This window comes from Phyllopteryx taeniolatus, chromosome 22, assembly GCF_024500385.1.
Source record: "Phyllopteryx taeniolatus isolate TA_2022b chromosome 22, UOR_Ptae_1.2, whole genome shotgun sequence".
Lineage (NCBI taxonomy): Eukaryota > Metazoa > Chordata > Actinopteri > Syngnathiformes > Syngnathidae > Phyllopteryx > Phyllopteryx taeniolatus.
Genome location: NC_084523.1, coordinates 10,310,618 through 10,324,154, shown reverse-complemented (window position 1 = coordinate 10,324,154; position 13,537 = coordinate 10,310,618). Strand labels below are relative to the sequence as shown.

At 41.7% G+C, this 13,537-nt stretch overlaps 1 protein-coding gene across 24 annotated transcripts in view; it reads right to left on the bottom strand.

Moving 5' to 3' along the window:
• Positions 1-13,537, bottom strand: part of celf2 (cugbp, Elav-like family member 2) — a 186,776-nt gene that overhangs the window by 22,520 nt on the left and 150,719 nt on the right. For all 24 annotated transcript variants that reach the window (XM_061761908.1, XM_061761913.1, XM_061761900.1 and 21 more), the window contains 2 exons: positions 12,288-12,370; positions 2,492-2,540 (listed from right to left, as the gene is read on the bottom strand). In XM_061761908.1, the coding sequence (XP_061617892.1) occupies positions 2,492-2,540; positions 12,288-12,370 (132 nt within the window). The remainder of the gene's footprint in view (positions 1-2,491; positions 2,541-12,287; positions 12,371-13,537) is intronic.

The following is a 13,537-nucleotide window of genomic DNA, read 5'->3' as shown; positions in this document are numbered from 1 at the left end:
TGGAAGAAAAATGCGGAATTTATTCTGCGGGATGAAAAGAAACAACGTCGGGAATGCACAATCAATTGCGCCGACTGGATGTTGGGAAAGCAGGTGTGTGCGCGTGTGTGCGCGTGTGTGTGCGTGGCCACGGGGGAGAGGAAGCGAGCGGTTCAACGCGGGGCCAAAACGCTTCAACTTGGGTTGACCTCCCGCAGACGCGTCCCTCAATTATTCAGCGCCACGTACGCGTCAACGGGATGATTTCCGCGCGCGCACACATCATCACGCCTGCAACAACAACACCAGCGTCATTTCGCATTTGGCCAAACACATTTTGATTGACAGGATGCGCGGAAACTACATAACTGATCAAAAAGACTTCAATCTTGGAACATAAGGACACAAAAAATGTCATTTCTCAGCTTGGAAAATCAGACTTTATTTCTAAATCATCCAACTTCATTCTCGTGAGATTATGACATCATTAACTCAAAACCCAAACTTTTTTTCAGAAAATTATGACTTGTTTTTCATTCATCAATATAAGATCAACAATACAACTTTATACTTATGAGTTTTTTTTGTTAACTTTTTCCTCATATAATTACTCTTCCGATTTCTAAAAACTCTGCAACATTTTGTTTCGGAATTATTTTCACGACAAATAAAACTATTGAATGGACATTTTTATTGTTGTTGATCAATATGACTTTTTGAGTTGTAAAAACGGACTAATGCATAACATCAACAAAAAATGACAACTAATCATAATTAAAAATGTCAAATCTGCCTTTTTCTAAAGCAAAGCAAATGTATTTCATACCCGCGGTAACGCAATGTGCCTTACATGACTAAAAGCATTTCAAAACAAAGAAAACCGCTTTCAACAAAGAAGTACAATTCAAACAGCGTACGGTGCAAGAAATATCCTCGAAAAGTGGAAGCGCTGTAAACGGGACTTTGGAACCTGGACTAAAAACCATTCCCACTTGAGGCTTGACCTCACTTGTGTTGGCAACTTCTTCCATTTGTGTGCAGCATCAGAGCTAAATGCTGCTTCACCATGTTTGCTCCACTATTTGACCCGAGTCTGTCGATCTCAGAGCCCTACTGGGTTTATATTCCATGAGCATTTTTTTCTTGTATTCAGGACCGAAACCGTTTCGTGATTTATAGACCAGTAGCAGAACTTTCAAATCTATTCTAAAGCTGACTGGAAGCCAGCGTAAAGAATTTAGAGCATTCTGAATGAGCTGCAGCTGTTTCATGCTCTTTTCGGGGAGTCCAGTCAGAAGACCATTACAATAGTCAAGTCTACTTGAGATGGAAAGCATGGATGAGCTTCTCCTGGTCTGCTTGACACACGCAAGCCTTCACTCTGGATATCTTCTTCAGGTGGTAGAAGGCAGTTTTATTCATTGATTTGATACGACTGTTGAAAGTCAGGTCGGAAACTGCCAGAACGCCAAGGTTTCGGACTTGGTCTTCGGTTTTTAAAGCGAGTGACTCCAGGTATTTACTAACAGCAATCCTCTTTTCTTTACTGGCCAAAACAACGATCTCAGTTGTATTGACGAAAATGTTGGCTCATCCAGTTTTAGGCGGTGACACAACTGAACTTCAATTGAACTGCAGACATCTGGAGACTGCTCGATATAACTCTGTGTCGTCTATGAGAGTCAAAATCCAAGTTCGGAAGAATATGACCCAAGGGTAGCATGTACAGGCTAAACAATAACAATCAAATCCAAACTATTTGAAAAATGACTGTTCTTGTGGAGGAAAAATATACAATTTGTGCGATTATGCTTTTTTTTCTTATTAAATGAGATTTCAACTTTTTTTTTCTGGAATCTTCTTTGTCTCTCTCTTTTTATTCCCACAGACAAACAAAACTTCAAATAAACTTCCTCATCAAAATACACCCGATCAAGTCCAAAATACAAATGTATTCTTCTGTGATTAGGACATCTTTTTGTAAAAAAAAACCAAAACAAAACAGTTTCTATGAAAAGAACAAATGATTTTTTAAATGGAAAATCATATATTATTTTTGTTGATGGATATGACCTCCCCCCCTAAAAGTTAAGACTTCACATCTTCTTCTTCTTGTGCTTTCGGGTTGTCCCGTAAAAAAATGAGCTGGATTTTCTTTGAGGGAAAAAAAAAAAAAGAACGCACCTTTTTTTACTGAAATTAAATTGACTTCCCTGTCCGCCAAAAAGACAAAAAAGAAGACAAATTGTGTGCGATTCTGACACGTTCCCCCGTGGTATGATTTATGACAGGTGTGCGAACTTTTGTGCTCGAGGGCCACATTGGATTTTCCAAACGGACATGACACGTCAGATTTTCCTCTTTTATCATTTTTTCAATGTTACATTGTGTCCACCGCGCGCACACACGCGCAGCTTTCTACCGCGCCGGCGACAACACACACACAGGCATTGATGCAAACACACGATTGATTGAAGTGCGTGCGTGCGTGCGTGCGTGCGTGTGCGCTCACCGTTGGACTTCTCGCTGTCTGCGGGCTTCATCTGGATGGGGTGGTGCATCTGGAACAGCGCAGACGCACAAGAAAAGATCAATTCATTGCATTTACACGTCGAGTAAGTGATAAAATCATGCGGCCCCTGGCCCACCCCCATTTTGGGGCCACTTCGTTTCAGGGCCTGGGTCTTCGAGACTTTTTCACGCATCCTTTTACGACAGACGTGCCCACCAACTTTGCCGTGGATTCGGTAAACGGGTGTCAGGGGATCATTTTTTTTTTTTTCAAGGAAGTCAGAATTCGGCAAAGTACCAACTCTGAAATTCGCCCCAAATCGCCGTTTCCAACCAAAATGCCGACCGACTTCCTGTTCAATTCCAGGCACGGGTCCTTGAGACTTTTTGGTGCGAACGAATTTCGTGTCCGTCAGTGAAACGAGCGACGGGGGCTGAATTTCTCCAACTTCCCAGGGGGCGCTACTGAGTGAGTTCGGGGGGGGCGGGGGGGGGGGGGGGGGGGGGCGGGGGGGTTTGTGTTTGAGATGTCTAAAATACATATTTTCACACCAGGCCACCAAATAAATGCGCTGGTTCGCTGGCAAAGACAAAAAGTTCCGATTTGCTCAAACTCCGGCGGAGCTTTTCTGACCTGACGAGGACCCGAGTTCGCCCGATGTTTTTTTAATATCAAATATTTCATAAGTGATGGGATTTGGGAGGGATGTTGAAGGGGGGGCTGGAATCTCCAGATTTTTGGGTCTTTTCTTATTCTCGCCATGTCTGCTTCCTTGATGGGGGATTATGTCGCCGTTTGATCTGCACGGAGACGGATGGCGCCGATTCTCCCAATCGAGTGCGGAATCAATCACACTCAACCACGAGCTGTGTGTGTGTGTGTGTGTGCGTGTGTGCGTGCCCCTAGGCTCAGTCACACTGCCATAGAAGACTTTGATCATCCAATTCTAACACACACACACCTTCATCCCAACTCTGCCTCCTCCTCATCCTCCCTGTCTATGTCTATCTGTCAGTTCTGTCGTCTGCCTGAAGGGGGCAGACTAATGAAAAGCATGCAGTCAAGTCATAAATTCTGCTCTTAACCAAGAACATGAGGACCGCACTGAAAAGATGAAAAGGTATACAGCGACAGACTAATGTTCTATCCTTCAATAAGACAATATGACTTGATTCTCTTCATACATCAAAACATAATACCTTTTCTCTAAAAATACAATGTTTAGAAAGAAGAAGATATCGCTCATAAGATTCTGGAAACAACATGATTATTATCGAAAAAACAAGGTGACAATGTATTTACTTAGTTATTTTTTGACTTGGTTTTCTTTTTTTTTTTTAAATCTTTCAGGCAAAGACAATTAAAGCCATATTTCACAAATATGTATCTTTTTTCTTGAAACATATCTTACTGAAAAAAAAAAGAAAAAAATCTTCCCCAAAATATTTTTTTGTTGCAGAGAAAAATTGTAAAAAGAACAAAATAATTTCTCAAATATACAACTTTTTTCTTGAAAAACAAATTACCTTACAACTGGGAAAAATACAATTATAATACAATAATAATCAAATCTCAAAAATAATGTAGAATAAGTCCAACTTTATTCTTGTAAGAATTCTTTTCCTCAAACCAATTTCACAAGACGACTTGTTATATCCTCATAATATTCTCATTCCTCCTAATGTTGTTCCAAGTGTGGCCACGAGAGCCAAGGAGGAAGAAGAGGAAGAAGAAGAAGAAGTAGAAGAAGAAGAGCACGTTCTCTTTTTCTTGGCGGGGCACAGCAAAAGGTTTCCAGCGTCTTCAGTTGCTCGGCGCCGTTAATCCGTCTCGCCGGCGAAGAAAAATGAAACAAAGGAAGCAAAAAAAGAAATAATTGAGAAGCGCTTTGCGGAGGCGCGACGACCCGGAAGGCGTTTCATCCCCTCGATCGCTCCATCGCGACCCCACGCGACGGCCGACATCTGTGACGCGCTGCGCAGGGCGCCAAAACCACTCCCAAAAAGCAGAAGGGAAACCCTGACCGGCCGCGGGGGGTCAGGGGTGAGCGTGTCCGCCGTTCGTCATCGTAGCAGCGTTGAGCGCTTTTTTCTTTTTTTTTGTAAGCGCGGCAGGTCGAGAGGGGCGGCGACGGAGCGCGTCCGCGTGGGCCGGCTGAAAATGATCTCACACACAACTCAAATGCTCTCATACACTACAGAAACTCTCAGACACTACTAAAACGCTCTCACACACACAACTCAAATGCTCCCAAACACACGACAGAAACTTTCATCACTCACACACTGAAGGTTTTTCCACTCTCAGCAATATTGAAACACTCAATTTTTTGGGGGGTTTATGAAGACTATTGTCATTTTTTTGTTTTTGCTCATATGCACGACTGAAACGCTCTCGCATGCGACGTAATTTTTTTTTATTCTAAAATTGATGACTTGTCGAGTGAGATTGCACCTTTTTCTCCCAAAAACATTTCCCCCCTCCCAAAACTCATAAAAAAAACCCTTTTTATTCCCATGAGACTTTTCTCAAAAATGTGTTTTTATTCCCCTAAATTTAAACTTTTTTTTTTTTTTAAACAAAAAACTATGAATTACCGTTAAAGTGCTTTGATTCTATGATTGCATTTTTTTCCTGAAAAAAATGTAAGATTCACTTTTTTTCTTAAAAAAAAGACTTAATAAAATAAAAAAATTAAAAAAAACAGCCTTATTGTGACAATTTACAAAATCCAATTTATATGTAGCAAACGTGTCACGATGGCAGAATAAGATGGCGATGAAAGCGACGACCCTTGCGACTCAAGTTTTGGCGGTGAAAGCGACGAGGCCGACATTCCGCTCGACGTTCCCGCCGACGGACGGGACGACGCGTTTGACGAGCGCGCTTCCGCCCCGTTAATCTCCGCCAAATGCGGCGCTGATGAAACGGTGCCCTCGAAAGGTCACTTTTTACCTTGCCAAGGATGGCTGCGCGGCCTTGCAACTTTTTGGGTGTTGCGCGCACGCACGCACGCACGCACGCTGCGTCGCCGTGTGCGGCGTGTGACGGCGAGCCACGCAGACGGTCGGCACCGTCGGATGTCGGCGACCGACTCGCACGCACGCACCTGAGAAGCTTTTTAGCGTCTTCACATTTGTTCTGACTGCAATTTAAAACTTCTTTTATTTTTGTGAGGTTACACTCATTTCACAGAAAAAATTGAACATAATTAATTAAAAAAAAAAAACATTGTAAAATCTAAAAATAGCATTTTTTTTTTCATGAAATGATATCTATTTTCTTGAAAAAAAAAATGACTCACTTTCCATACAAATATTTTCATTCCATTTCATTTTTCCTTCGTTGAAGCAGGTAAAGCAATTAGGGTTCAGCATCTTGCTCAAAGGCACTTCGGCAGCGGACAGTCGCAGCCGGGATTCGAACCGTCCACGATCAACTCGACACGAAAACGCTCAGTGGCGCTAAAAACTTTGGGGGGCTACTGCCTTGATGAAAAAAATACATTTTATATTGTGCATTGTTTGAATGTCCGTGCTTAGCAAATATTTTGAGAAGTTTGTAATTGATTTCTTCCTCGAAGCATTAATATTAATTTGTGCAATTGCAATGCCTTGATTTTTTGGGAGGTTATTACACAGTCATAGTCATGAATGCAATTGTACTAATCATTTCTAAAAGGGGCTGAAATAATAGTGGAAAGACGCTAAATAGCAAACAATCCCTAAAACTATCACGAACATATGCTTGTGCAATGGCTGCCACACACAACGGCGCAATGTTGCTGTGAGAGCTCAAAAAGAACATTTTGCCTTCATCAAAACCATTTTGGGGTCAAACGTGGGACTTTTGATCTCAGGAAAAAAACAACAACTTCATTGTCAAGTGATGACAAAAACCACGAAAAGGTGTGCTCATTCCCAATTGGCTTCATATCCAAGAATTGCTTCAGTCACGATCATGAAATTCATTTCAAATCACAAAAACGGATCAAATGAGATTTGCTTTTTTCCATAAATGATTGCTAATGGTCTTAGAAAATCGAAATGAAAGACATTTTTTTCCCCTTGATTGTGGTTTCCCAAATGAAAGTTGACTGCTGAAATCGTCCTCAGCACATTTGAATCAACGCGTGATTGGAAACAAGTCGCAATATTTCTGCACTTCAATAAAAGCAAACGCATGCACGCACTCGTTAGGGGGCTTTTAGGGTTAGCGGGAGCAGCGGTTAGCCGTTTCTATTTGGGCTTTCACTCCGGCAATTAGCGCCTTGAACTGAATTGATTCCGATAACGAGGCTGTGTGATGACGAGCGTGTGGGAATGCAACGCACGCGCGCACACGCGCTCTAACGGCCGGCCTTTCTGCGTGTTGCGTAATGGCCTCCGGGAACATGAAAGTTTGATGATCCGACAACACTCTCGCTTCTTTTTTCCGCCTCCTTGCACATCCTCGGGCAACAACCGCGACCGCGTAACCTCCGCCATCAGCGCAAAATGATCAAATATGGAATGAAAACAGGCTGCAAATATGCAACATCAGGTCGAATAGAAATTAGAAAATAGAAATGACCTTACATACCGCATCCACCCCCACAAAAAAAACTTGGCAAAAGTCCATAGTGTGCATTATACATGGGTACAGGGGTAAATGGAAAACAAATTCCCATTTTATGAATGTATGCCGCCATCTAGAGGCTATGAAAAAGCTGTACACTTTCATTCCAAAATGCCACCGCCACCTAGTGGTTACAAAAAAGCTGTTTGCCCACCCTTTCGTTCCAATATGACAAGGGTACGGATGACTGCATATATGGACAGTTGTGCTCCAAAGTTTACATACCCTGGCAGAATTTGTGAAATATTGTTTTTGAAATGTTTTGTAAATATGCTACATAAGGTGTTTCGTACACTATTAGAAATATTTGCTACATTACATGTGCATAAAACATGAAATATAAACATTCTAAATTACAGAAACTACTTGAAATGTGATGAAACTTTGCCACCATGTAAAGTAGGCTTTTAAAAATTAAATATGAGAGGTGTTTAGAATTCATTTGGGTATGAATATGTCACTTTTAACACACCGCATGTAAATGTTTGGGTCACTAAATATGCAGTAATACGGTCATTCTGGCAAATGTGCTCGATTGTTTGTACTGTAAATAACAGTAAGTGCCTTTTGATAATTGCGTGCTTATATTTCTTTCTGAAATTTGTCCAAATTTTTCACATTTTTGTACATTACTGTTGCAATGTTACAAAAATGTTCCCTCAAAAAGACATTTTACGATGTATTTTTTCTCTCAAAAAAACAACATTACTCAAAATATGTACTTTATTCCAATGATATATAGTTCTTAAACTTAATTGAAAGAATGCTTTTTTAAAAATCTTATTCTCAAAAATGCCGACAATATTCTTGTAAACATTATGATTCTTGTAAAGTTATGACTTTTTTTCTGACAAAAATGAATGAGACTATTGATGATTGGGTTTTGTCTGGAAAATTCCAAAATTCAACAGATTTCTCCTCAAGCCATGCTTCTTTTTGTTTTTCTCTCATGTGACAAGATATGAAATGAACGACCTGTTCTTCTCAGCAGTCTCCTGCGCAACTTGTTCGCCGCGCGTCTTCTGCACTCCGGCCTCCAAACATCCTTGAGAGGAAACCAATCGAAGGAGGCCTTTCATCCAAAGACGGAGAAAGGAAGCGCTCCGGAACCAAGGACGCGTGCTACGTTCCCTGATGTCCTTCCCTTCATCCCTCCGTGTTGGGGGTGTTGGGGGTGGGGGGCGAGCGCAGCGTCGCCGCCGCAATTTCGACATCTGTCACACACTCATCAAAGAGTTCAATTTGCCGGAAAACGTCCCGACGAGCCCGTCAGACGGACACGGAGCGCTTCAAATGAAATGGTATCAACGCGCCGCCGCTTGAGGATCCATAACGTTTGCGCCCTTGCGTTCATCGGCACGTTGGAAACGCGCAACGCGTCGTGACATCCGTCGAACATCTGAAAGAACGACGATTGTCGAGCATCGCATTCGGACGATGACGGCTTTCAGTTGGGGACGCGGTCCCACCTGGCAATATTTGGAGATCATTTCTCTTGTCTTTATAAATACAACGGAAAGCCAAATGCAAAGTAAAAAAAAAAAAAAAACATCCTCATTTAGGTCCTCAGACGACGACAGCATCGAAACTGAATTCTGAGATATCGATACTGTTGTGACAGCGATGCAGTGGATTGAAAAAGTCTACACACCCCTGTGATGTAAATAAATAAATGACTTCAAGCCTTTTTCCACAATTAATGTGATCTTGAACCTGAGTGGAAAATGTTTTAAATCATTTACAGGGGGGGCAAAAATGAGAAAATGTGTTTGCAAAAGTGTGCACACCCTCTTATAACTGGGGATGCAGCCAATCACATTCATGTTAAATGTGAGTCGGCGCACACCTGAATGTGCCTCTCATTCACCCCAAATAAAGTTCAGAGGTTCTAGGAGGCTTTTCCTGACCTATTTCGCTCACTTTACCTGGTTAGTTACAGTTACTTGGTTCTGGTTACAGTTACTCAGTTACAGTTACAGTTACCTCGGTACAGTTTTACTATTTACTTTTATTCGGTGACAGTTAGTTTCAGGAGTTATGTGGTTACAGTTAGCGGTACTTTGTTACAAACTGGGGATGTGGCTAATGTCACAATGAACCAATCACATCTTAGTGCCTCTCATTCACCCCAAATAACGTTGAGCTGTTCTCGTGGGATTTCCGAGGCATTAAATGTACAATAGGCGACATGAGCCTCCAAAACGGATGAAAAGACAAAAAGACGAAAAGCGGTCAGGGAGGCTGCCGAGAGGAAAGGAGCTGCAGGAATTTCTGGCAAGTACTGGCTGTTTCACGGATGTGACGACAATCTGCCGTCAGCTGGGCCAGGGGTCACGGTGGAAGCAATGATGAGAACGTTCGAACAAAACCTTCAGGCTGAACAATTGAATGAGATCGCCTTGTTTGAAACACAGCGACATCTCTGTTACAAGAGGGTGTGCACACTTTGGCAACCACAGTATCCCGTTTGGCTGTTTTTACTTCCCCTTTAGCAATGGTTTGTATTTTTTCTCAGTTGAGTTCTACAGGTTAGAGGTAACATGAGTGGTGAAAAAAAAAAAAAAAAAGATTTACAGTGTCTATTTTTTCTATCACTAAAAGCTGCCATTTGAACAGGGGTGTGTCGACTTTTTCTCATCACTGTAGAGCTGTGCTTCTTTTTGAGCGAGTCCTGTTTATTGCTTTGCCCTCCACCGCCGTCTGCACTTTACCTTGGTCTGGCGCCGTTCATTTGCGGTGTGGGCGTCGACTTTTAGCGCTCCTCGCCTCACCTTTTCGTCGGCCTTTCGCGCATCCGCGGCGAGGAGGAAAAAGCGAGACGCGTCGCTCGCTCGCTCTTGAGTCGCCACTTAAGCTGTCAGTGGAGACCTCTGTCCAACCTCAACACACACACACACACACACACACACACTAACAACCCACAAACAAACTAACTAGCCAGTCAACTAACTAGTCAGCTAGCTAGCTCAATATTTCAAGTCACCACATGCATCCTGTTATCGCAAAAGAATACATATTAGAAGAGTAATGTATCATTTTTGGGGGGAAGAAAAAAAGCATTCAATATCAACTGTCATTTCATAATATGACAACTTCTGGAAAGATGAAATTAGTCTCGTAAGATTTGAACTTTTTTCCCGAAAAAAATAGGACATTTTGTAAGCTTCACATTTTGTTTCTGGAATAAATATGTTATTTGGATAATATTGCATTCAAAAAAATGGAAATTATTCGGAGAAGATTCTGACTTTTTTTGTAAATATAATCACAATGTGCTTGTAATGTGACCGTTTTTTTGCTAAACATATGTCAATATTTTCATACAAAAACAGACATTTCCCCCCCCCCCCCCTCCCACCAAAATAAATTGGACATTTACGTAATATTCAGACCCTTTTAAAAAAAGATTGCTTTTTTTCTAAATAAAAATCAGATGACTTTTCTGCAATTATTCATATTTTTCTCTCTCAAAATAATCGGACATTCCTGAAAAATATGATATTTTGAGTTTCATAGGGAAAATGATATTACGATTTTGTCTTAAAAAAATGACTCAGGATATTGAAACTTTGGAAAAAAAAAAAAAAAAAAAAAAGCATTATTATTCTGATAATATTGCATCTTTTTTCTTACAATAAATCTGAATTTATTCTTTGAAGATTATGATTTATTTTCTCAATATATATGACAATATGCTTGTGAGTATTTCCCATTATTTGTCCCAGAAAAGTCTGACATTGACGTCACAAATATACATAAATATAATATGATCTTCCAATTTCTTTTCTGAATAAAAACCAGGCATTATTCTGGAAATTTGTCTTGACATAATCTGACATTCCCCAAAAATACAAAACTCACACACTGGAATAGAAATGACATTCTTGTAATATTATGACTAACATGATACTCATATTTACAACTCCTTTTCCCCCCCTAAAAAAAAGACCTTATTCTGCCTTTTTTCAAATGAATACACTCTATTGTACTTTACTTTGTTCTGTGTGTCACTTTTTTCCTTGCTGAGTGCGTCCCGAACGTCCTGAGCCCGATTGTGCGTCTCCTATTTGCAAAGAAGCAAAGGGGGCAAAATTGCTAATATAATACCAAGCATTTTTCTCCTATTCCGTGTGCTGTTCCAGTAAAAAAAAAAAAGGCATGTGAAGGGCTGTAGCCGGCAGGATGAGCGCGTCTCCCGCTGTCCGGATTACTGGCCGCGACCTGAAGTGAAAAGGCCAAAAGATGACGATGTATCCGAGGAGGAGGAAGAAGAAGACGAAGAAGAAGATGACGACGAAGCGACAGCAACATCAAATGGACGCTCCATTTGATGTTGCTGTCATGTGCCAAGTGCTGCGCCGTGCGTTGGTGGCGGGAGATAAGCGCGTGGCGCTCCGACTGAAGGCGCTTACCCCCGGAGCCTTTTACACGGCGACTCGGGGAAAAACAACACGGCGCAAAATTTGGCCGGCGTCGCAAATTGCCCAATTGGCGGCGGTCGCCCGTAGCCTGCGGATTGGGACGTCGGGGACGCCGATCGGGCCGATTCGCAATATACGAGCAATATACTACGATCATTTGATCAGAGAAGAGAGTAGACATTTCTCAAAAAATATATAAAGATGTATTCATTAATTAATTGGACAAAAAAAAGGCACTTTTACTCGAATTTTGTTTTTTTTCTCTTTCTTACACAAAAATTCATGTGATCAAGTTGAAAAAAAAATGTGTATTTTTCTCAGTCGAAACTTGAAAATCATTAAATTGTGAGAAATTAAATTGAATGTTACATTTCCAAGGAATCAAATTTCAACAGTCCAAGAAGAACAATTGATGATAACCTTGCATGGTAGAAAGAAACCCAAAAAAGTGCACTGCTTGGTTGCTCATGGAATTCGAAAAACCCCAACGCTCCTCTCAAAAGTGGAAATGGAAATTAGCACGACCATTACAAATCATCCACAGAGTCAAAAAAGGCTTCATGTGTGTTGACTCGCCACGAAAAAGCCCGAATGAAAGCATACATCTGATGTGACTCAATCATTTTGGACTCGATTAGCAAGTGAGTCCAACGCTCCGTTTGGAGCCGCACGTCAAACTGGGGGGGGGGGGGGGGGGGGGGGGGGGTGAAAATATGCAGCTGGAAGCGTGCGATTAGAAAAAGAGGCTGAACGCTCACCCCTGTTAAGGTCTTGATGTTGTGCAGTGCATTCTGGGCTTCCAGGGCGGCTTTCCGTGTGTAAAACGTCACAAAACAGCAGCCTGCAACACACGCGCGCACACACACACACACACCATTATATATACACATCGAAATACAGATTCATATTCATTAGGACACCTTTTTTGTTTGATTCAAGTATCAAAAAGCTCTGAACTTTTTAGTCGTTCCCAAATTTTGGCACAAAATATAAACACAAAGCAGGCTTGTCGCCAATAAAGGCATCCTGCGAAATATTTTCACGATTACATAAATGAGCCATTATCATCCATAGAAATTGTTTTATAAGAATACAATTGATAAAAAATAATTTCACACTTTCTTTGTTCAAACAAAACTGTGACATTATAATTTCAGAATGCCATTTTCACTTCTCATCTATTGTGAATTCATGTGCCAGATTCATTGATTCAATAATATAAAATAATTAAAAAAAAAAAAAAAAAAAAAAAAGCCCCCCAAAAGTTGAATGTTGGGATCAGAAAGCTATTTGAACAATTCATCTGATGCAGGGTTGGGAATTCTTGTCCCAGATTCATTTATTTAGTCATGTACAGTCCAAAATAAAAAAAAAAGAGACAAATATGAAATGAGCATACGAGTCCCTTTTCATCTGAATCGCCGTCCCAGATTCGTTGCAGTCTTTGGAATTCCGTCTGGGATTTCGTTCTTCGCTCCCGGTCGCAGCCGTGAGTCGGCGCGACCGATGTGTTTAGGACGCGCGCCTTTGCGGACACGCGTTTGGCCCGCGGCGGCGGCGGCGCGCGTCTCGGCCCAAATCCGACGGCGAGCATCTGGAGGGGATTTCGAGTCCCTTTGATGAGGCCCGAGGCGCGACGGACGCCACTTCCGCCGCCGCTGTCGGCTGCTTTGCGCAAATTCATTCTTGTTTTGAAACGCAAGCGAATGCGACTTACGAGCCCGGTGCGACGGTGGTTTGTTTGCGTTGAAGACAGCTATTTATGGGACATGGGCTCATGATTGGGGACATGCTATACGCATGCTGTTGATGCTAACGCTAACCCGAGGACATCACACGGTTTGATAGTAGATGTTCAACTGAGAAATAATCACTCATCCAGTTATTGATGTCCGAGAGGCTGGTAATGCATTTGAAAAAGATCTCGAGTTGATAATGTGATATCAACAATTATTCGGAGGATATCGTTGGCGCGGGCCATCGTCCGTGTGCGTGAAAAAAGAAGGCT